This window comes from Dreissena polymorpha, chromosome 1 (assembly GCF_020536995.1).
Source record: "Dreissena polymorpha isolate Duluth1 chromosome 1, UMN_Dpol_1.0, whole genome shotgun sequence".
Classification (NCBI taxonomy): domain Eukaryota; kingdom Metazoa; phylum Mollusca; class Bivalvia; order Myida; family Dreissenidae; genus Dreissena; species Dreissena polymorpha.
Window position 1 is genome coordinate 112,524,520 of NC_068355.1, and position 25,943 is coordinate 112,550,462.

The 25,943-nt window shown below is 34.2% G+C and overlaps 3 protein-coding genes and 1 long non-coding RNA gene across 8 annotated transcripts in view; 3 read left to right on the forward strand and 1 right to left on the reverse strand.

The window, feature by feature from the left end:
* LOC127844680 (protein MTO1 homolog, mitochondrial-like) overlaps window positions 1-25,943 on the forward strand; it is a 112,416-nt gene that overhangs the window by 32,194 nt on the left and 54,279 nt on the right. The gene's annotated exons all lie outside the window — the stretch shown is intronic.
* LOC127844699 (trace amine-associated receptor 4-like) lies at window positions 183-24,585 on the reverse strand. Of its 2 annotated transcripts, none has more exons than XM_052375130.1 (2): window positions 24,451-24,585; window positions 183-4,910 (listed from the first exon to the last, which is right to left on the reverse strand). In XM_052375130.1, the coding sequence occupies exon 2, from the start codon at window positions 4,843-4,845 to the stop codon at window positions 3,319-3,321; it is 1,527 nt and encodes a 508-aa protein (XP_052231090.1). In that variant the 5' UTR covers window positions 4,846-4,910; window positions 24,451-24,585; the 3' UTR covers window positions 183-3,318. The 2 variants fall into 2 exon arrangements, with proteins under 2 accessions (XP_052231090.1, XP_052231097.1); XM_052375137.1 differs by lacking the exon at window positions 24,451-24,585 and adding an exon at window positions 15,279-15,437.
* On the forward strand, window positions 6,658-10,566 carry LOC127844716 (tripartite motif-containing protein 59-like). Its single transcript, XM_052375149.1, has one exon. The coding sequence runs from the start codon at window positions 7,732-7,734 to the stop codon at window positions 8,680-8,682; it is 951 nt and encodes a 316-aa protein (XP_052231109.1). The 5' UTR covers window positions 6,658-7,731; the 3' UTR covers window positions 8,683-10,566.
* LOC127844724 (uncharacterized) lies at window positions 6,681-10,566 on the forward strand. The gene is made up of 2 exons (XR_008032874.1): window positions 6,681-6,710; window positions 9,480-10,566. It is a non-coding gene; the product is annotated as an uncharacterized LOC127844724 (long non-coding RNA).

Here is a 25,943-nt window from a genome sequence, read left to right on the forward strand (position 1 = left end):
GTTATTGTACACCATCTGTTAATAACGGAGTTATGGCCATTTGTATCATGAAAAAATGCTTTTTTGAGTGTCAAATATAACACTTTTGTGTCCTGAAGCATATTTGCGGGGGATATCAATTCAATGAATTGGCTTGTTGAAAAAAGAAGTATGTTTGTTTTATATTTTATTTATCATAATTTTCAGTGTTTCACAAATGTTTCAGATTAAAATGGCAAAACATGATTAACAAAGATAATATAACAATGCTATAAACATGAGATTTCTTTATTCTACAAACATGAACATGAATTGTGATCAGTGGTAAACTGGAAAGTAACACTGTGGTATCATGTAAACTCCACGCCTTTGTTGAGCATCACAAAAGCACAAAAATGATCTATGATACACAAACAAAACAAAACTACTCAAGTGCTCTAAGTATGCATTAAAAGCTTGTAGCTTGCTTATACATAAGCTAATAAGGAAAATAAACATGACCAATATACATCATTCATGTAACATAAATATAATAATATACAAATCATTTGCTTTCACTTGGCGAATAAACATTACTTAGATAATTTTATTTACTTATTTTTCAGTTTGTGCAAAAAATGAAAAAAAGAAAATGCATTTTTTATGCCCCCGGATCGAAAGATCGGGGGTATATTGTTTTTGTCCTGTCTGTCTGTCTGTCATTCTGTCCAAAACTTTAACCTTGGCTAAAGTTTGATAACTTTTGCAATATTGAACATACCAACTTGATATTTACCATGCATGTGTATCTCATGGAGCTGCTCATTTTGAGTGGTGAAAAGTCAAGGTGAAGGTCATCCTTCAAGGTCAAAGGTCAAATATCATTGTATTTTTCTTTCCTAAAACTTTAACCTCTGTTAAAGTGTTATCATAACTTTTTTAATATTGAACACAGCAACTTCATATTTGGCATGCATGTGTATCTCGTGGAGCTGCATATTTTGAGTGGTGAAATGTCAAGGTCATCCTTCAAGGTCAAAGGTCAAAAATTTAAAAAAATTATTTTCATTTCTCCATTCAATCTCTTACTTACTTCTCATGGAGCTGTACATTTTGAGTGTTGAAAGGTCATGGTCAGTCAACCTTCAAGGTCAAAGGTCAAAATATAAAAAAACATAAATTTTCATAACTTTTTAATATTCAACACAGCAACTTAATATTTGGCATGCATGTGTATCTCGTGGAGCTGCACATTTTGAGTGGTGAAAGGTCAAGGTCATCCTTCAAGGTGAAAAGTCAAAAATAATAAAAAAAAAAAATTCATTTCTCCATTCAATCTCTTACTTACTTCTAGTGGAGCTGCACATTTTGAGTGGTGAAAGGTCAAGGTCAACCTTCAAGGTCAAAAATAAAAAAACATTAATTTTCATAAATTTTTATGCCCCCGGATTGAATGATCGGGGTCATATTGTTTTTGGCCTGTCTGTCATTATGTTATTCTGTCCCAAAACTTTAACCTTACAGAAAAGTTTTGCAATAACTTTTGAAATATTGAACATAGCAACTTGATATTTGGCATGCATGTGTATCTCATGGAGCTGCACATTTTGAGTGGTGAATGGTCAAGGTCATCCTTCAAGGTAAAAGGTCAACAATGAACAAAGCTCATTAGGGGGCATTGTGTTTCTTACAAACACATCTCTTGTTTTATTTTAGGTTCTCTTCTAAGTATTGTTGCTGTTCTTTAAAAAAATATTTTCTGTACAATATGAAATTTATATAGTAAAAAGGTATACTCATCTAGTACTTCTCTTGTTTCCCAATTTTTTTTGCAAATAACCAGTTTAAATGTCTGTAAACACGATTATGCATTCAAACATTGGAAAACAGGTAAATAACTTGAGAAACATATTATCCTAGGCAAAAAACTTAAATATGTGTGAACTAACAGATCTTTCATAAAAAATTAATGGCAATTATATGTGCGCTTTCTTTGCAAAGAAAGTATTAATTATGTTTTTACTGTATTATTATGTTTTTACGGTATTATTATGTTTTATAGCCTGTTAAATGTGGCAGTTAATCTATTGATGCTATATCAGGCACTTCAGTTCTCAATGAAATCGTGTTTTGAAAACATAAAATTGTGTGCAGAAGTTTCCATGTGCAATAAAATCTTGAAAATTGAAATACCATTTTATAACGTTAAAGCATCAAAACTAATGAATCAGATAATTAAAATAAAACAGGATTAATGTGTTTCTAAAATCATATGCAAAACCAGACTAAAATTACTATAATGATTCAACAGGTGAGGCACACAAACTGATTTTTGTTTAGAAGATGTAAATGCCTGTAATTAAGTTTATTTTTTTTTTCAAATAATTCAATTAACTGACATAATTGTTTCATACAAAATCTGAAATACGGGCATATGATGAACATTTTTCGCAATTTATGTTGTGCAATAGGTTGCTTGAACTGTTTTATTGTGATTGAAATATTATATAGTAATAAAACATGACAAAGTTTTGTTTTATAAGTGTATCAAGTACTTACGCATTTCATGGCCATCTGATTCTCTTGCATTAAAGATACATTGATCCTTCTTTATCTTGTTTATTTATGATAAGAATAGAATGTGTTCTTTACAAACTGTTCAATATTCAACACTAAACCTGGTTTTCTTATAAAAATGTACATTGCCTTTTTGACAACAAAAATGTTTGACTGTTTGTAATCGGCTCCCTTAAAGGGGCCTTTTCACATTTTGGTAAATGGACAAAATTAAAAAAAGTTGTTTCAGATTCGCAAATTTTCGTTTTAGTTATGATATTTGTGAGGAAACGATAATACTGAACATTTACAATGCTCTTAAATATCCATTATATTAATCTTTTGACGATTGGAAAACCTGAAAATTATAAAGCGTTGCAACGCGAAACAATTAAACAATTTTGACAGTTTTGTTGTCGTCGTTATTTTTTGTGAAACTATGAGGATTGCTTATATAAAGTAAAAATTACATTGGATTATAGCGTGAGAACAGATGGCCGAGTGGTCTAAGCAGAAAACTTTTAAATCTAGGACTCCAGCAGTCAGTGGTTCAAGCCCAGATGAGGTTCATTTTTTTTTATTGTATTCTTGTTTTTTTACTGGAGATTGTTAGATCCCTTATTTTAATTTATCAATATAAAGCATTTAATGACAAACTTCAATACATTCAAAAATCTGTGAAAAGGCCCCTTTAAAATAATTTATGGCGCAAATGAAAACGTAAAAAATGAAGTATAGATATTATGTTTCTAGATTTGAAAATACGAATGAAAATGACCAATTTATACAATGAATAAATGAACTTTAAAACTCTGTTTCTGTTTCTGCAATATGACCCTGCCTTTGCACTCTATACTTTTTCGGGCTGTTGTCTAAGACAGAGCTAGATTGTATACTGGATGGATCTAGATTCAGGTTACCGTGATTTGCAACATAATCTGGTGCTGGGGAGTGTTCTGATGTTGCTATGTTTGAACGTGGACTCACTTCTTCCGCTACGTAAAAATCGTCTCGAAGAACGTTGTTGTGGCGAAACGCAACATGATTTTGAACGTTCTGATTTGAAGTGTTTTGCACTGCACAGTTGTCACAGTTTTCTGTTATCATATTGGCGCCATATTCTGGAATACCTGCAGGCTCGAGATTATTAGGATATTCAAAACTCGAGATGGAAGCATCTCGATCGCGATGATGAGCATCAACGTTCTCGGAGCTTTGGTTGCGGTTCATCATCATCTGAATGATGGAATCAATGTCATTGCGATATCTATCACAGCGCAAGTGTTTTGCCAGAATGTTCAAATTGCGGTCAAAGCAGATATAAAGGATTGGCTGTAAAGGTCCTTGTGACCAGGCAATGAAAGCGAAGGTTTGGTACACTTTAGTTGGCAAGGTGAAGTTCTTGTCAATGACAATAAGAAGAAAGTATGGGTACCAGCAAACTATGAACATAATTGAGTTGAGAATGAACATTTTGGCACGATGATTTGCATCATGGATAATTTTTCGTAAGCGACACGTGGAATTTGATGAACCTTCGATGACTGTGATTGAAGTTCGCACTAAGAATGAGACGCGGTTTGGTCGATTGATTTGTATTTCCTTGTAGAGTCTGTGGATGAAATGAAAGACGGCTATCAGCGCCGCTGTGGTTATGACCATCCACATAAGGTGGGCCATGTAACCTGTTTGTTTACCGAATGTGAATGAGCAACTTCCAATGTCAGGATGAAATTCAAAATGCCCACCGATTAACGTTGGACCCAGATGGAGAATTAAACTTCCAACGTAGACAAGAATAATTCCAAAACCTACACAGATCACTGTTCCTTTAGAATTCCCGCCAATGTTTTTCTCGCCAAATGTGTAAGCTTCAGTGCACACCATAGCAACCATATTGAACACAGAGGTGGTTACTAGTATCACAAAAGACGCACCGAAGAAATTGCAATCTGTGGGCTTGGTCTGGGATAGAAGGTTTGTACCAATCGGAATGCAGTAGGCAGATTTCAGGAAATCAAGGAAACAGGCGTGTATTAAAAATCCGCTGGTCATTTTCCGTAACGGTTTCCGTATAAATATTGCCATCACCACCACAAAGTTGAGAATTATTCCAACGGTGGCGATAAAGTATAGATAATACGCTTCCGGATGTTCTTCTAAAGATGTTGACATGACATTCTGTTTTGCTCTGGGCAGTGAGTCGAGTTTGTTCAGTGGCAGACCCACATAAAGCGTGTGATTGTTACCATGGACACTGTCAGGGGTAAAAACTCTCGGGGAAACGACTCTGTTTATGCGAGTCGAGTTATTAAAAAGCTGGGCTGACATTCTTCTGCCATTATAAGGGTTATTCTGGACCTCTTGTGGTCAGGTTACACTGTCAGTTTTGGTGTCTGAAAACATACAAATATATAAAAATTATTTTAAGGTGTGAATTTATAATAATGAACAATCAACATTTGAATTCTTCAAATTAATTTGTGTGTGCATGTCTAGAAACCACAGTTTTAAAATATAAAAGCTCAGCACAACAAAATGTCCATCTTCTTTGATAATTTAAATTTAGGGATTTCTACAATGTGTAATAGTTTTCCTCTTTTTATGCCCCCGGTAGGGTGGCATATAGCATTTGAACTGTCCGTCCGTCAGTCCATCAGTCCATCCGAAAACTTTTAACATAACTTTTGAAATATTGAAGATAGCAACTTGATATTTGGCATGCATGTGTATCTCATGGAGCTGCAAATTTTGAGTGGTGAAAGGTCAAGGTCATCCTTCAAGGTCAAAAGTAAAAAAATACAATCCAAGGGAAGTTATAAGCTTTATAAGGGAGATGATTTCTAAACCTTCCAAATGATATATTGAAGTTTTATTTCAAAGTGGCGCAATAGGGGGCATTGTGTTTCTTACAAACACATCTCTTGTTTGTCTTCTTTTGTTAATATGTTCCTCTCTTACAGGATATTTGATGTGACCAATCTCAGATTTCCACCCTTTTAGTGCTTTCATCAAATTTGTATTCAACTACCTGGTATTTGGAAGTATTTGTTGCTATAAAATGGTGGCCAAAACTGAAAATAAGCCACTTTGCAAAAGGCTTTTGCTCTGAGTTATTGCCCATTACTTGTTCAAAAATTGCGCAATTCCCCGTTTCTGCTCTCTAAATTGTTTAATTTTAATAGAATCATCAAACGTTTTGGAAATGTTTGTTGACATAACATAAGGACCAAGTTCTATAACCAGGTATTTGTGAGTTATTGCCCTCTGTTTATTCATAATATTCAACTCACTGACTCAGCTCTCTTTACTCATTAATTTTTTTACTGCATCTTCACCAAACTTCCCAGAATGGTCCATTTTTTTTACAATGGTTTTAGACATATATAAATTATTACAGGTTATAATTGAAATTGTTTTTTAATCATGATAAATGTTTTGAGAACTAATGAGTTGAAAAGAACAACAGCAAAAAAAAAAAAAAAAAAACATCACTTCAACTTATGAAGTATTTTTCATAAGTAGATTATAGTTTTGTAAACAAATATAATTATTATCATGTATCATAACCTTCGCCCTTTCCCACTCAGAACCAGCGTGAAAATGGCTATGTGCAAACAGCATACAACCAGAACAGCCTGCGAGTAACTCGCAGTCTGTTCAGGTTTTATGCTGTTAGCTGCTCATCATTATCAAAGACTTCGAACTGGCACCTTTAAAACTTGGATCTAGTTGGAAAGGTCTTTAATAAAATTAAACTATCTGAGGGACTAAAAATGGGTAAAAATATGTATCTAAGTGGTAATGGGTTGAATAAAAGAATTATCATTTATATGAATATCTTAAATGTAATTATTTGAATTGCATTTATGTGATTATCTTTTAAGTGTTTATAACAGTTTTAGTATGGTTTAATTGACTTCATATTTGGACGGCAGTGCTTTTTAAATGATAAACTGTGCCCCAGTTATTAAGTATATCAGTGGTAGCAGGCTATATGATCTCTTTACTAGACTAAACACTTGATTGTTTCAATATTTGTCTTTTTGTAAAGGTGTGCCAAAGCATTGTACATAAATAGATAAGGTTTCAGTATTGGGGAGGTATAAAAAGTTGTAACCGGTATCTAAGATCTCTTTTTATGTCCTTAAAAAAGTAATGACTTCCTACATCTGGGGACATTCAAACAAAGTGAAGTTAGTTAAATATATATTTTGTTTTTGTAAATGTTGACCAGGATTTAACAGTGTGCTTAGGATTATCTGTTTTATATACTTAATTTTTTTTTCGATTCGACAGACAATACAGAAGAAGACAGTATAATTGATTGAAATTTTCCAAAACAAGAAGATTAAATTACATTAAAGGTTTGGAAGATTAAGTCTTGAAATGTGAAAAACACAATAAACCAGCAATAACATTGGAAAGCTGGAAACACTTGGATTAAATTGGACATTTGGAAACTACTTCACTGTAAATTTGATGAGAATCAGAATGAAAATTTAAAACTAGATTGTTTTATTTGTGGAATTTAATTACTTAATTGTCTTTTTTGCGTATTTATTTCAACATGGGTGGATGTTCAAGCAAATCTGAAGTTAATGAGAAAGCAACGATTGGGAGAAAGGACGTGCCGCCCAACCCAACCCACCCACTACAACTAACGAAGAAAGTGTGTCAGTTTTGTTACATGAAGTATGACAACTGTAAGTGCGTGGCAGCGGTGTCCTATACGCCGCTGGGCAGCAAGTCGTTTGAGGATTTGAAGCTTGTCTGAAAGTTTTGACTTAAAGCGTTTGTGACTGGAAATGTTTTTAATACAGAAATATGTGTGTAAACTGTGATATGATGAATGATGGAATACGTTTTAATTGGCTTGATGCAATATTGACATCTGAATGTTTTTGTTTTTACCAAAGGTCTGTGTACTTTACACGTTGTTTTGTAATATTACAAACGATAGCCATTACCGACGGGTATTTAGATATCCTTTTGAAAGCTGATGATATATTTGTTGATGGATAGATATAAAAAAGTGTTTACTTACATCTGTGGGAACCAATTTCATACATATAATATATCAGCACTGGAGCATTAAAAAATATTATAGTAGTTTCAAGTGTTGTAATAAGATCACAGGACTTAATTTTAAAATTAAGCCATCAGAACACCATGGGGGCAGCAAATTCTTGTGGAACAGGCGCTGAACCATTATAGATGGTGGATTCCACTAGGAAATACCTTCAAATTGAGGAACTGGTAATATGTTCGGTATGCTTACGGAAGTACACCGACCCCCGTATGCTGAAATGCCAGCACACGTTTTGTTTACAGTGCTTGGAAGGACTGGTAAGAAGTGCGGAAGAGAAGTCGTTGATCGACGTCTGCTGCCCACAATGTAGACTGCCAGCAGTATCCACGGAGAAGATTCTTGAATGTTCTCCGGAGAAATGGGAAAAACATTTTTTCCCCAAAAACATAACAATAGAGAAAATTCTTAGCAATTTGCCAGAGGATGAGGAATATTGTGACAAGCATGCTGATAAATTGTACAAATACTTCTGTGAAGGTGATAAACATCTCTGCTGCAGCACTTGTATATTAGAACTGCATAAACGCTGTAGAAATGTCGGTCCTGTTGTGGAGTTTACAAATAATAACACACAGTATGCATCTGTGTGCAAAACTGTGCTGGCCGATCTGAAAAAGGCTCTTGGTAGCACTCATACCATCCTGAATCAGCTGAAAAACAATGTGCTCAAGCTGGAGAAAGACAAGGATGCCATATTCAGGCAGTTACAACAATTGAAAGAGAGTGTTATCACCCACATAGAAAACAACGAGCAAGCAATTAAAGAACAGGTGAATGAAATTCTAAAAAACAAATATGAAGAGATTTCAATCATTGAAGATCTGGATAAGAAATTTATAGAATACATGAACAGATTGAATAATCATGGAAAATTAGAACCATTGCAAAAGTTACGAACCCTGACAATTATTGATCGATTCACAAAGGAGGATGTCGATGAACTGCAGATGGCACAGAATAAAATGCGGACAGTTACCATGGAGTTTGTGCTAGACCAATACAAACTTGGGACTATCAAGAAACAGCTGAGCAATACTGTTGCACATTTTCTTGTTTATGATCGAGCAATATATTGATGTGACAGATGTTTTGCTTTCTTGTTTGCCAGTGCACTTAAATTTAGAAAACAGAGTTACTCTTCTCTTCTTTTTTTCCGATTCTTTGTATAAAATAATGCCTTTTGAGAGTCAATATTGCTGTTGTCAGGTCAATATTATATATTAAAAAAAAATAAATCAAAACAATCAATGTTGCTAGCCTTTTATCCGTATATTTAATTTGTTTAAAGATTAAAAACAAAAAAAGATTGTGTTTACATTGAAAATCCAGTGGCTTTATGAGTATATATTGTGTAATATTAGGTTAGTTGCAGATTTAATATTTTTTTTTACATTTTCAGGAACTGAATCTTGTTTTAACTTTTACTAGTAATTGCTTTCAGTTTATTTATTATTAATTAAAGTGATATTATGCACATTTTTCACTAGTGAATTGAACTGAAAAGAATTAACACATCAAAAGAGTTAGTTAAAATGTGGTAACTTACCAATTTTAAGGTCACCAATTATCTGCAACTCATCTTGCTACCAGTTGTTTATAAAAAATATATATTATATTCTATATTTTACATGACTGTCCCAGTCCTCTAAGCTGAGCGGAACTGTCTTTTATTAGGATCGGAGTTAGTGTTTGTGTGTCGTATGAATAGATATCGCTGCAGGAAATTAAAATGATCCGTAAGACAAAATTGTGTCTTTGTGTCGTATGAACGAATCTGCACTAAAACTAAATTTAGATTTACATCGTACATGCATGATCAGTTTGCAAACAAAAGTACAGTTGATATTCAAATGCATTACTTTTTTCTTTCCAGGATATTGTTTTAGTATGTTGATGCTGCATTAACAAATATAAGTGTATATGAAGTGAAAACACCAAAAATAAACAACGGTTGCGATAGACACCTATAAACAAAGGATATACTGTTAGATGGCATAAGGTCCATTTTCAAATGATGCGGCTTATATCATGTCCTGGTATGTAAATATTATATCTTGCAATTTTTATATCATGTCTATCATTGATGTGTATATTTGTGTTTGTTGCTTATACAAAACTTCATGCTTCATGCCCCCCCCCCCCCCCAGCATATGACAACATTTGTTTTAGAGAGTAGAATATTATTTGTAAAACATGGCACCTTTGTCAAATATTTATATTTCAAAGGATCAATTAGTTATATAGTGTTGGAGTTATGCTGTAGAGAATAAAATATATGGAAATGAAAAAGGGAGGTAATTTAAAAAACTACAGGCGATAGAGTTATGGTTCTTAGTCACTGCACTTCTCCTACTTGCCATCTGTTTATATTTCAAGTTTCAAGTAAATCCTTCAGTAGATTTAGAGTTATGCTTCGAACAAAAATTTACTAAGAAATTAATTATAGGGAGATAATTAAAAAACTAAGGTAGATAGAGTTATGGTTCTTAGTCACTGCACTTCTCCTACTTGCCATCTGTTTATATTTAAAGTTTCAAGTAAATCCCTTCAGCAGATTTAGAGTTATGCTCCGGACACAAATTAACTTTGAAATTAAATGAAGGGAGATAATTCAAAAACTAAGGTAGATAGAGTTATTGATCTTTGTCACTGCACTTCCCCTACGTGCCATTTGTTTATATTTAAAGTTTCAAGTAAATCCCTTCAGTAGATTTAGAGTTATGCTCTGGACAAAAATTTCCTTTTTTTGAAACAAAAATGTGTAAAAATCTATAGCCCGTTCATTATGTGAAAATAAACATTTTTGTTTTATCAAACTTGTTAAATTTTAATGTGAATAAAAAGCACAAGTTGAGCATGAACATAGTTACAAAACTAACAAATATTGTTTTTAAATGATATTTTACAGTCATGTAAACACATCCAATTAAATCACAAAAAGTGTGAATTGTTTATCCAAATTGTGTTGTTGTTTTTTCATATATTTTTATTACTGTTTGAAATTGTGACAAAGGGCAAGATGATGGCCTCTGTTGTGGTATGTAAATTGAAAAACCTATGCCCAGATTGTACATTGGTAATTAGATAGAATCATCATAAAAATCATTTAACAGCGTGTTCTTTTACTATACCTGATCTAATACTGTATATGAAATCCTTTACAAATATGTATTAATTGTTATCAGTGAACTTGCCTTGTACAAACAAATCCAATTCTGTCCTAACCTCATAGTGGCTTAAATTAACTTGGGTTTCTCTATGTAAAGAAAAAGAAAGAATATGTGCTTTACATTAACAAATTGATCAATAAAATAGGTCCAGATATGTCGCTTAGAATTAGCATTATTAGCACGAGAAATGAATACCAAATGGGCTCAGCTTTTGTGTTTCATAAATTTAATTCAGGGCTATGACATTTTTACAAGTCAAATTATTTGTCTCAGGTCATAGAACTTTGTAAAATATCAACAAGAATATTCTCAACAGAATTGTCTCAAGAAAGCTGGGAGACAAAATAAAAGGCATATTATTGGCTAAACCCATTTGGATTTGGAATATGTAATCATTGTTTGCCTAGTTTTTTAGTCTGGGTACAAAGTCCTTTTATAGATTCAAAGCATTTAACTGAGAAATATAGACCAATTATTATTATATACGCTGGAACGAACGGAAAGAGGTATATTGGAATTAGCAAGGACGTCAGTCTCTCACTCAGTCTTGCTGCTCGTCTTTCCATTTGTTGTCTGTCCAGAGACCAACACTTGTTAATTGTGGAATTGTTCCACTTGATATAAAGTTGTCCATTTGCTACCTGACCCTCCGTTAAAAATTACAATGACAGAAATATCATCAAGTCTTATCAAGTCTTGTGATATGCCTGACTTATTTCCGATCTTTTTAGTTTAAAACATAAACATGTATGATATGGTTCTGAAAAATAGCATCCACACTATGAAAGGGGAACAATCATAAGAATGGGCAAAGGAAATAAAGAAAACAATTGAAAAGGCAAATGGGTCAAGGAAATGAACACAACAATTGAAAGGGGCCAAGAAAATGAACTCTTCCATTCAAAGGTGACAAAGAAATTATAGCAAACATTGAAAGACAGTAAGGAAATGAACACATGCCTCAAAAAGGGATAAAGAAATGAACTCAACCAATGCAAGGGGTCAAGGAAGAGGCAATCATTGAAAGCCCAAAGAATTCTTAACCATTGAAATGTGCCATGGAAATAAACATAACTTTTGAAAGGCGTGAAGGTAACAAACACACATTAAATTGAGAAATAAAATGAACACAATTATTGAAAGGTGCCAAGGAGATGAACATAACCATTGAAAGAGGACAAAGACATGAACACAACCATTGAAAGGCAACAATAAAATGTCAACACAACCATTTTAGGGGACAATGCAATGAACACAACCATTGAAAGAGGACATGGAAATTAACACAACAATTGAAAGAGGGCAAGCAAAATAACACAACAATTGAAAGAGGACGCGGAAATTAACACAACAATTGAAAGAGGATACAGAAATTAACACAACAATTGAAAGAGGACTTGGAAATTGACACAACCATTGAAAGGCCACAAGAACATGAACACACACATTCAAAGGAGACAAGGGCATGAACATGACCATTCAAAGGCCACAAGGGCATGAACACAACGAATTAAAGGCCACAAGAACATGAACACAAACATTCAAAGGATATAAGGACATTAACACAACCATTCAAAGGCCACAAGGACATGAACACAAACATTCAAAGGGGACAAGGGCATAAACACACCCATTCAAAGGCCACAAGGGCATGAACGTACCCATTCAAAGGCCACAAGGACATGAACACAACCATTCGAAGGGGACAAGGACATGAACACAACCATTCAAAGGGAACAAGGATATTAACACAACTATTCAAAGGGGCCACGGACATGAACACAACCATGCAAAGGCCACATGGACTTGAGCTTAACCATTCAAAAGGGTCAAGGACATGAACACAACCATTCAAAGTTGACAAGAAAATAAACACATTATGTCACAATTGATCTGATTTGTGTTATGCTTCTTTGCATTTTGTGATCACAGCTATATGTACATGCAAATGATAATACATAAACTCAGAAAAACAGTTGCCTGGGTATTTTACAGGTGTTCATAACATGCTAGCTTGGAAATTGTGCAAATGTTGGTACTGAGATAGATCTAGGTTGGGAATGTGGGAGGAATGAAACAAAAAAAACAATCTGCCACTTCTGAGGCATGACAAGTATGCACAATACTTCATGTAGTTGTTGTTTTCAGCATTGTTCTATCAAGGATTGCCTAGTTGTTCACCCATGAAAAAAGTTTGGAAATGTGTACATGATAACAGTACAGGTTAGAATAACCTGCAACATTGTTTATCATAATTCAAACACTTTCAGATTCTTGATTACCACCAGTGCAGAAGCAACTTCCACAAGTACATATTAGTTACATTACCACAAGAACAGAAGCTATTTTACCACGAGTACAGAAGCTTCATTACCACAAGTACAGAAGCTTCATAATGCCACAAATACAGAAGCTACATTACCACAAGTACAGACTACAAGAGCTTCACTGCCACAAGTACAGAAGCTTCATTGCCACAAGAACAGACTACATAATTTTCATTGTCACAAGTACAGAAGCTAATTTACCAAAAGTACAGACTACAGAAGCTTCATTGCCACAAGTACAGAAGCTACATTACCACAAGTACAGACTACAGAAGCTTTATTGCCACAATTACGGAATCTAGATTTCCACAAGTACAGAAGTTTAATTGCCTCAAGTACAGAAGCTACATTACCATGTGTGCAGATGCTACCTTACTGCAATTACAGAAGCTGTATTGCAATCAGAACAGAATATATATTGCCACAATATATTATTTGACTGGTTTTCATGAGTGGGCATATGTTTGGTATGGGCAAATTATAGTTCACTAACCATTAAGTCTGAGAAACTGCTTCACGAATAAGGGCCCAGAATTAAATGCCCTGATAAGAAATCTTATTACAGTTTTTTTAAGAGAATGATTTATAGTTACTCCAATTTAATTGTATGCCCCCGAAGGAGGGCATATAGTGATCGCACTGACGTCTGTCTGTCTGTCCAACTGTTTGTCCGTCGCACTTTGCGTTTAAGTTTCGAAAAATGCTCATATTAACTTCTATGTCGCTTCAGATGTAACCTTCATATTTGGTATGCATGTGTATATGGACAAGGCCTTTCCATAGGCACACAAATTTTGACCCCTTTGACCTTGACCTCGAACTAAGGGTCCGTGTTTAGGTTTCGACATCTGGGTTTAGGTTTCGAAAAATGCTCATAACTCCTATCAAAGTGTTTTTCGGGGGAATATGTCATCCTAATGAGACAGCTCTTGTTTAAACAATTTTTAGCTTGACATACAAAGCTTTTTGCTCCGTGATATGATAATCATTTGTCAAATAAGAAAGATTTCTTATAAAGCACATATTGATTTTCCTCTCTCAATTATAATAGTTGCAAAGGTTAGACATAAGGGCACAAATGCAAATCAAATGCATTTCCATAATATAAGGAATTAAGCATTATGGGCCTCTCTGATTAAAATCTCAACATTTGGCATACGTATGGATATTTTTTTGTCATACAAAATTCATTCTCTTTGCTGTCACATCTAAATACAAGAATACATGTATGGTGATGCAAATAAAAAGTACACACAAATAATTTGAAAACACATTTGAAATTTCGGAAATGGTCCTCTAGTAAAATTCTTTAGAACTTCACAGGTAATGTTAATTGCACCAATTCACGGAGAAATGTTATACTCAACATTAATATTGCAATATTTTTTTTTTTTCTAGTTTATTATCAAGCAAGGTATTTTTCCAAAAACCTGGATAGACGTTACCAATATGCTTGTCCTTCATGCCTCATGAATAATTAATGATTTCATAAGTGCCACTCACGTCTGGTTTATTTAATTTCTCCCCAGCAAAGAAGGAACCACCTTGCCATTATCCAGTTATTTATTCATTGAGACACGTTCTGGGAAAACTGGGCTTAACTTATATTGGCTGGTTGAGCCATTATATCTGGAAATTGAACATTTGTTCATCAAACTTCATGAAAATGTTTTTGATGATAATATTCAACGAAACTGCCCCAACAAAGTTCATAAATAATTACCCTTGAATTATGTTAAAACAAATTGTCTGCTCTTTGTTACTCTATATCAGGGTGCAGGATCATGTGACTTTGCGGTGTTTACAATTAAACGTTAATGGATGTAAACACACCGTTAAGTGGTGCTTTTTTCAAATAAATGTTTTAAACAATGTTTCTTAAGAATTTCAACTTGTGCATAAAAGACAGTTTTATGCTGAAATAAATCAGAATTAATACTTGATTTAATAAGCCTTGCTCTTGGCCCAACATTTGATGTGTACAGCATTCATGAACACTGTTATGCTGCAAGCAACGTGAGAATTTGGCACCAATTTCAGAGGTATTCAAGAATGTATTCTTAAATCTTTAGATATCAGCACAAACTACAAGAGAAATTGCAACAAATATTGCAAAAAGATTATAGCAAATGTATTACAATAACTTGAGATATTTGTAAAAAATAAAGTTCTTACCAGTGTGTTTACAATCTGTTCAACCCGTGTGTAAATCCCTGTGAACCCTGTTAATCCTGCACCCCGAATATGGCAAAGAGATTTTGGAACTAATTATAATAAAATGCCTTAATGATTGCACTTAATGTGTCTCTCTATTTAGAACCAGCATCAGTCCTATCCAAGAGATAAACAATATATTCCTGTAGCTATTTGGCACTGGATTATTATGTAAGAACTGACAAACAAAATACCTTTCCATTTTTTATGCGTTATCATTAGACATATAAACAGAAAGTCAAGAAATGTGCAATAAAACACGGTAGCAAATTTCAAGATTGTTTATAGCTACCACATTCTTGGAAAAACTGGTGTTAATGCATGTGCGTAGAAAGTCGTCTCAGATGAGCATGTGCAGTGTGCATAAAATAATTAGTGATGACACTTTCAACATTTGTGGAATTTTCGTTTCAAGGAAGTCTTCTAACTGAAAATTTAGCCTAAGCTAGTGTCCTCTCTGATTAGCTTGTGCAGACTTTACACACATGCATTAAGAGCTGTTTTCCCAAAATGAGACATCAAGCCTTACTTTTTACCCTAGGCTTCAATTTAATGATGCAGCAAAAACAATATGTCATGTACATGTTTTAGCAGACAGTTCAGTTGAGGTAAAACTCGAAATGAATTCCAGATGACCAATGAATCTGGTACCATGACACAGAATATGAACGATTCTCGAAAGTTGCAACTAGCACATCCTGCTTAAATAAGGGAAAAGGCAGGCAATTTGACAACATGTTATTAAAAAAATTCAAGTAAACAGAGGAACAAACAGTTCAATAAATTGATTATTAAAAAGCTTACAAAGTCATGTACATTATTTTATTGGTTTAGAATTAGATGTTCACTTCATTAAAAAGGTCTTAAATGGTTAATTTCGGTATTTAGTTATTCTATTCAATGCCACCACTTTAAATTAATTTTGCCATTTTATTTCACAATTTATACAGTTTTATGAGGTGGTTTATGTTCAAAGATACCAGCAAACTGTTTAACATCTGAAAGATTATCAGGAAAGCTTTATTGCATTTTAAGGGCCTCTGTAAATTGCAATAACTGAAAAAAGTGTATTGTAGCTTTTATTGCATAATAAAATATTTCTTAAGAGAATTTAAATATTGAAATAAAACAATCTAACATTATAAAAAATATATATATTTAAAAAAAAGTTATTTTTTGTGTGCATAGTTTGATTTTCTTATGTATACAGTAAAATGGTTTCCGGATGATAACTCAAGGTCAAGGTCACAGTGACAAAAAACGTATTCACACAATGGCTGCCACTACAACTGACAGCCCATAAGGGGGTCATGCATGTTTTACAAACAGCCCTTGTTTCATGAAACTTGAAACATGAATAGATTGCAATATGGACATTATGCACGTCATTTCATTTTGTTCCTATGTCAAAAATTCTGGTTGCTATGGCAACAAATAGACTAGAAATACTGCTGAAAATGGTGGTTTTCTGGATCCTGCGATAACTTGAAAAGTTCTTAATATTTTTTCATGAAACTTGAAACATGGATAGATAGCAATGATGGACATTATGCACATCATTTCATTTTGTTCCTACGTCAAAAATTCTGGTTGCTTGTGCAACAAATAAAAAAAAATCTGACAATGGTGGAATTTCTGACAATGGTGGAGCCAGTAGGGGACTATATTGCTTGGCAATAGTCTTGTTTCAACATATTTCGCATTATTTAAAAAATCGGGCAATGTAGTGCGATTCAGCGCAGATTATTTTATTTAAAATATGTACAGAAAAATACAATCACAAGTAATTTTGAAAATGGAGGACCTTTATTAGTTGAGGCATGATTGAGTATTTGAAAGCAAAGCTATGTATTTTTCCTGTGTGAAGAGCAAATTTCCATTTAATTAAATTGCTAAGACATCAAATGATTAAGTTCAACATATACTAACTGCTGCATGCACAAACATATTGGCTGCTTGCGTTCCAAAAGAGATGGAGCCAATGCCAAGGAGGTGGCGCTAATGGCATGAATTGGCGCCAATGCACGATATATGTGTCATCACATGACTTGCATAAGATAAAAATGTTTGTTTTTCATATTTATGCCCCCCTTTAAAGAAGAGGGGGTATATTGTTTTGCACATATCGGTCGGTCCATCGGTCGGTTGGTCGGTCCGTCCACCAGATGGTTTCCGGATGATAACTCAAGAACGCTTAGGCCTAGGATCATGAAACTTCATAGGTACATTGATCATAACTGGCAGATGACCCCTATTGATTTTCAGGTCACTAGGTCAAAGGTCAAGGTCACAGTGATTCGAAATAGTAAAATGGTTTCCGGATGATAACTCAAGAATGCTTACGCCTAGGATCATGAAACTTCATAGGTACATTGATCATGACGGGCGGTGACCCCTATTGATTTTAAGGTCACTAGGTCAAAGGTCAAGGTCACAGTGACTGGAAACAGTAAAATGGTTTCCGGATGATAACCCAAGAATGCTTATGCCTAGGATCATGAAACTTCATAGGTACATTGATCATGACTGGCAGATGACCCCTATTGATTTTCAGGTCACTAGGTCAAAGTTCAAGGTCACAGTGACTCGAAACAGTAAAATGGTTTCCAGATGATAACTCAAGAATGCTTACGCCTAGGATCATGAAACTTCATAGGAATATTGATCATGACGGGCAAATGACCCCTATTAATTGTCAGGTCACTAGGTCAAAGGTCAAGGTCACAGTGACTCGAAACAGTAAAATAGTTTCCGGATGATAACTCAGAATGCTTATGCCTAGGATCATGAAACTTCATAGGTACATTGATCATGACTGGCAGATGACCCCTATTAATTTTCAGGTCACTAGGTCAAAGGTCAAGTTCACAGTGACTCGAAACAGTAAAATGGTTTCCTGATGATAACTGAAAAATAATAAGGTCTAGGATCATGAAACTTCATAGGTACATGATCATGACTGGCAGATGATTTTCAGGTCACTAGGTCAAAGGTCAAGGTCACAGTGACAAAAAACGTATTCACACAATGGCTGCCACTACAACTCACAGCCCATAGGGGGGGCATGCATGTTTTACAAACAGCCCTTGTTATTTTGTATTTTTTAACTTTAATTTGTAAACCCAAATGTAAACAGAACATAAACACAGTCTATAAAAATTAAAAACAGATTGTAACTATGTAAATATATAAGTTACCAACTCAATTGAGAAGTCAGCAATCTGAATGAAACATATTGCACAATATAAACTAACATATGTAGTACTCAATAAAATCTTATAACTAAATTCTCTACGTTCTCAAAATATTTCTACTGCAACAAATATGTTTATACAGTTAGATATGACACAAAATAATTAAAAGCTGTTACAACTTCTGCTTTAAATGAAGAGTTGTGTCCCCTAATCCAAATGCTTAATTCACCAAAAAACAAAGGTCTACAAATCTTAATTAATCTAAAATATGTTGTTTGTTCCTACTAACATCTCCAAAAATAGGTTAGTTCAGTCTTTAATCGTTAACCTTTTTAACAATTCTCAAATTACTTTTCAGTTTTATAGTATATTCAATGACACAAATAATTCGAAATCTCTTTGCAAAAGATTTTCTTCATAATTATGTAGACTTTTAATTGTTTGATTATATTTCATTATGATCGAATTGAGGAACAAAGATCGAACATTTAACCTGGTATACCACACAAAAAGTGTATGTTCTACACCAAAAATTTAAATAGCTGAAAATGTGCATTGGGGCCACCTCCTGTGATTAGCGCCGCCTCCTTGGCTGCATCTCTATTAGTAGCATGCAAAATTATCTTTTAGATCGACAAGAAGCCAATGTTTTTCTGCATGCAACAACTTGTACATAATTCAAAGCGATGGTTTGATGTTGTTAGCAGTTTGATTGGGTGGCAATTTGCTAGTCACACAGGCTAAATACATTGATTGTCTTTTAAAAACTTCTACATGCAACAACTTATCAAGGTTATCACGGTTCCAAATGGCTTGCAGTTAGATGTTTCTGTACATTTGTGGATGAATAAATCTTCGCTGAATCACACTACATTGCCGGATTTTTTAAATAATGCAAAAAATGTTCAACAAAAAACATAAAACCTACTCATCCTGTAGAACTATCCGTGAATTTCAAAACATCCGGTCCTTAGCGCCACCTAGGAAGTAGCATTGGCTCATTTGTTAATGCATCGCAAAAAAGATATGGCGCCCATGATTTATGGCTGTGACCTAGTTTAATCTGGAGACTGACTTCCAAAATCTCGGGGAATAAATTGCCTGAAGATCAACTTTGAGCACTGCTTTTAGTTGTCTCAGAAATAAACATTGAAAATCATAAACAAACATAAAAATGTATTAATTTCTGACACCAAAATATTTTGCTAGGTATGCAGTAATTAATCATGGCCATGGGTTGCTGTCAGATAGTTGGCCAATCCTTACAATATTCCTGTGCATGCCTGTCTGCACTGTCACAAAACCACAGAGGCTTATTACCTGAACATCAGGTAATTATTTGTCCATTAATGTTACAAATTGTTCTACAGTTGCCAGGGTAAAAAAACAATGTTTTGAAGAATATATATGGGTGCAAACATTATTCTGCAAAAGTTATTTTCATCTTGTATTTTTGAATTAACTATTCAATTGAGGTCAAATTGAATTTTTGCTGCCATTTTGGGGTATTTTATGGGGTGTATTATAGCCGCAATGCCTGAAGTTAAGTTCTTAAGAACTGTTGGCAGCTATTTTTAGATGGTCGCTAAGCCACCGTCTAAGGTGGTTAGTCTAAAATTCAGGTTGATACACCTCAGGTACTAGGAGCCCAATACCCGCTTACTACGCGTATCCGCGCGAGAAAGAGTTGTATAATTTATGCAAGAGGTTTGAGTTCTCCAATTATATTCATTCACAAATAAAAACATTATATTAATATCGTGTTAAATGCAATAGTTTCGAACGGTGCTTTTATAGAAAAGAATCAATAAAAAATGATCGTATTGTACGTGTCGCGGAGGAGTTTGTTTATGAATGAATAAAATAGTCCATTTTCTGCAGCGTCTTCATGACATAGTGTTTTTGCTCAGTCCATTCATAATATGAGGCTATTAATAGATGCGCCTGTCGATAAACAAAGGAAAGTTCACGGGCGATAACAACGCAATAATGTTACGCTCTCACATACACCTCAATGACGTAGTACAGGTCAAACATAAATTGAGGCTATTAATAGATTCGGGAAAAAGTTTACGCCCCATATATTCTCAATTTATAAAATGTTGAACATAAGTTCAACAATAACTTCAGCGATACGATAGACAAAAACAAAAAATGTTTTATAATCACTAAGCCCGAATATAACAAACAATTTATAATAATAACACGAATGACCTGTTTCGTAACCTCGTTCATGCTACTATAGCGGGTATTTCTGGAAAACGTTTTTTGGTTCTCTAAAGATAGCGGCGATCTTTTGTATTTACGGGTGCTAGCAACGCATTAGTAGAAGGCTAGTAGAAGGTTTAGCTTGTTTACATTCACAGTTATCAATACATAGACAGTTGGATATGAGTTCATCAATTACTACAGGCATACTATAAGCAACCTCGAAAATACTTTATAATCGCTAAAACCGAAAACAACTAAATATATTATATTAAATATATTTATAACAAGTAATATCTTTTAAAAATGTAGTCGGCATATACGCTGACTTTTAAATAAAATTTGCAATTTACTTTTCTAAATAAATGAATACAATTAAACACAAGTTAAATTATTGTGTTGTGTTTTTCACGTGTAAGTTGCATATTCACCGCATGAAATGTTAGTGTGAGTAGATAAAAAATATACTACGGGAGAGCACTTTATATTTGTCCTCATATGCCTTGTTATGAGTATCTTTTTTCACTATCCAAATATATCGTATGTTGATATTTGATTTAAACGCAGTTTTCTTTCGACACATTTAAATCACACATCCATAGGGCCGTCATGGGAAAATGGGTCTAATACGTTTCGGCAAGCGTTTGTTAAACCCAACATGTGCATTTGCGCAGTCAGGCCATAGGCGATGCTGTTTGCTATAAAATCACTCCATATGTTATGTTTCTCCTTACCGGACGGAGAGATAGCTGAGTGGGCTATTTATGTGATGGGCGCATATGGAATATGGAAATAGCAAACTTGTTAATAATGGCAGCCTATCCACACATTTAGGACTGATTTCCAGACGTGCTGATCAAGTACTGCAAACATTGTGGTATGATGATTAAACGATTTTCTCTTATTGTGACACTGTACTATTATGCAAATGATTGTTTTCTCATCTTGGAGGCGAAAGTGAAATTCTGCGAGATGGATTGTAACGCGTACTTGTAACAGGGCCACAACTTGTGTCGTTTGAGCATACAGAGAGTAGTTCAGAATTCTTTACACTGAACAGTGCTACATCTTTTGAATTGAGCACATACACAGTGATGTAGCAAAAATTCAGAGGTTGTATCTCGAATCAGCATATTACATATTCGAAAATATTTATGTGTGTCTGTTGGTGTTATGTAACAGTCACTTAGATGAAAACTTAGTAAAACAGCTACGCCTAAAAAGCGCATTATTGCTCTATACCTATGTTTATGTCAGCGTTGTTGACACCATGTGAACTGCTCGGTAACAAGTAAAGCATAAACAGCAATGTGTATATACTTTTATTCCTCTACATACAAGATACGAAGATTATTGTATATTTTGAATTTGTATATGGTGTCAAAAATCAAAAGTTTTGTACACGGAACTTTCATTATGAATTTATATTCTTGGTGAGAAAGTTATTTGATATTCCAAAAATATTCCATCAATATGACGGTGACTGCAAATTTTCTTTATATTAAGTTCTCATTACCATTTTCATCATACTTTCTATTGCTTTCAGAATGCCAAAAAGCCATGTTGTTTTTATTTTGTCTAAGTATTTCAATGAAATAATAAGGATGATAAAAAGTGCACACAAAACTCGACCCGTGCTATGACACACACTTTATAAATTTGAATGGCGTGTGTTCATTTCAAACTTGCGATTGATTTTGAAAAATGAATTGCGTGTTAAATTATGCAATAGCGAACATCTTCAGTGCCTTCAGCGCTTTGATTGTGAATACTGCAATAGAGAAAGACCTGCAAGCATGCATGGTATGATCTTTTTTTGGAACAAAGGAGGGGCCTTTTTAATATGACGTAACAAGGTCAAAAGTCAAGGTCACATGGGCTTGTATATAGAAATTAGTTTCTGTGTGATATGTAGAGAATGATTCTAAATCGTAATAATGCAGGTAACTTACGATGAAAGAATGGAGCTTATTTTTTTAGGCTTTGCTTGACAACATTTTGACCTATAATCACTCAAAGTTGTTTAGTTGTTACTTGGCTCAAATTTTAAGGAAGACACCTATTGAGTTTGAGGTCATCATTTCAGAGGTCTAGGTCACATAGGCTAAATAAATATATGATGAAATTGGTTTTCGCACAATCATAAATGCTTTGTTACACCTGTCATCATCTTAATCAATATGCTGGTTTCTTGAGAGGATAGGAAGATTAGTACTGATTTCGAAGTAGACATGTCAAAGATCTATGTCACATGATTGTTGTTATAACCTGAAAATTGTTTCCGAATTATATATCTAGATAATTGTTAGGATCATATAAATAAATATCCTGCTTAGACTTGACCTAGGATGACCCCTTATTATTTCAAAATAAAGAGAACAAATCTCAAGGTCAATGTGACGACTTTGCTGAATGGGGGGCATTCATGGTTTACAAACATCTCTTGTTCTAAATAAAGAATATTACACTTTTGTGTCAGTGTTTTAAATATTTCTAAGTAAAAACTTGTTCTTTATTATTATGCTCCTCTTCGAAGAAGAAGGGGTATATTGTTTTGCTGGATGTAGGTTGGTCTGTCTGTTGGTAGACCTGTGGGTCTGTCTGTCAGTAGACCAGTTTTTTTCCGATCCATAACTCGTCAAAGAATTGACCAATTGGCTTGATACTTTGCATGTGCATTGGCCTTGGACAGTAGATGACCCATATTGAAATAGGGGTCACTAGGTCAAAGGTCAAGGTCACGATTGCACTAAGTGTGAAAAACGTTTCTGATCAGTAACTCGTCAACGAATTGACCAATTCTTCACATGTGCATTGGCCTTGGACAGTAGATGACCCCTATTGAAATTGGGGTCACTAGGTCAAGGTCACTATCACACTAAGTGTGAAAATCATTTCTGATCAGTTACTGGTCAATGAATTGACTGATTGGCTTGATAACTTCACATGTGCATTGTCCTTGGACAGTAAATTACCCCTATTGAAATTGGGGCAACTAGATCAAAGGTCAAAGTCCCACTCATATGGTAAGATTTACTCTTTTGGTCAGTTTTTTGTTAGTTTTTTGTTGAAAAAAGTCCTGTGTCAAGGCCCTGTTTGGGGGGCATAAGTCTCCAACTGCATAGCTCTTGTGACATATTATTATATAAAATGTTCATTCTAACATCTTAAGTCTAAGAATATCCTGGAGAATTTGTGGTCATTACTGATCTTTATATCACTTCTTGCACAAACACATAATGGAGGAATGCTATAGTTTTTTCCTCAGCATTGTTAAAATAGTAAGAATATTTGAGACTTTGTTATCATCACAATGCCAGGGAGCTGTTTTCCATAAGGTCTAGCAGCTGCTCGCATATCATTGTATTATCAGCTGTTTTAAGTCAAACCTTCCCAAAAAAAACTCTACATAATATAATAATTACTTGACTTGTTGGGCCTGATGTTTTATTTTATTTACACACAAATGATGTAAAAAAAAAAGAATTACAAGATGGTCTTAGGATTTTTGTTGTTGATGTTAAATATCTTCTATTCTCATTATTCGAAAATTGATTTTAATAAAGAATGTAATTGAAAACATAACGCTGCAGATCCTTTATATTACAGTTTCTCAGGATACATGGATCACATTCGCGATACATCCATATCGCAATAAAACGTAGAACTTCATGCATGTATGTGTATGCATAAGCATAGTTTGGCAATCTCAAAACACCCTATTTACCTACCTTATTTAATGATGTGTTATATCCATATGTTTTACATTGGTAATCAACACAAAACATTATTCCATGGAAGTATTTTCAAATGCATTTAATTATATTAATTTTGTAATCTGAAAAGCATTGTACATGAAAGACGACAAAATCTAGCCACAAATAAGCAGTCGCTGTGTATTTCGTGCAAATCATATGTACTGATTATTTAGAGGTTATAATAAATACCTCGTTGCTTGAGGGCCAGAAGTGATAATCGGCCCGCAGAGTGAATAATCGCCCCGAAGTTATATACCAGTTATGATATCTTAATCAATATAAACTAATAATTTTTAGAAAATACAGTATTTTAGAACTTTTCTTTTTTTCGTCTTTTGTGGTTGACAGTCCCTTTAAAGGTTTTATTTCAACCCTTGGAAACTGATGAGCAGCAAACAGCATAAAAACCTGAACTGACTGGGAGTTACTGGCAGGCTGTTCTGGTTTTATGCTGTTTGCACATAGCCATTTTTACTTTGCTTCTGATTGGGAAAGGGGAATTGGCCTTTAAGAATTCAATCAAAATGGTCCTGTTGCAAAGGTTTACCATGTTTTTAACAACATTCCCTCATTCTTAGCTAGTAGGCTTACATATGCACACACAGCCTTCCTGGAATGTCAACAATGCCCTCATCATAAAGGATTTGTTAGCTTCTGAAAAATCATTGCGGTTTGTGTGTGGTTTGTGTGCGGTCAGGAGAAATAAGCTGGGATTGCAGCGATAATCACAACCATGCATGATGGGACATTATGATCTCAGATAAAATACAGCGGCAACTTAATGAGCCAATTTCCCTGCATGTTTTTTACTGCCAATAGAACTTTTCCTTGTAAACTACTCATTTATTACATACCTTATGACCATGTGTCATTGTGATGTACTGAATGTTTAAATGCCTAAGACGAAAACACGCAAATTATGCTTTTGTTCATTACTGCTATCAGAACATACATATGAGATGTATTGATTATGCTACTAAACATAATTATTAATGGCTTTCTGTAATATGGTTAAAATGTTATAGTTTTGGAAAATAGATTAATTTAAAAAAAATTAATTGCATGGATTTGAAGCAAACATCACCATGCTAATGGGACATTCCTTCATTTGACTGAACAATCCATTATATTGATATTATAGCATGAACTATTGCGTAAAGTGCTAATCAGGGATGACACTTTCCGCTTTTATTGTATTTTTTGTTTCATGAAAGTCTCTTCTTAGCAAAAAATCCAGTTAAGGCAAAAAGTGTCATCCCAGCATGATTAGCCTGTGTGGACTGCATAGGCTAATCTGGGGCGACACTTTACTCACATGCATTAAACTCCATTTTCACGGAGCTCGGCCCATATCCATTTAACTATGGAATATCCATCCTGTTCACTCGTGAATATCTATTCTGTTTTATATGGATCATATATAATATTGACAATTGAGATTTATTATAAAGACAATGGAATACCTA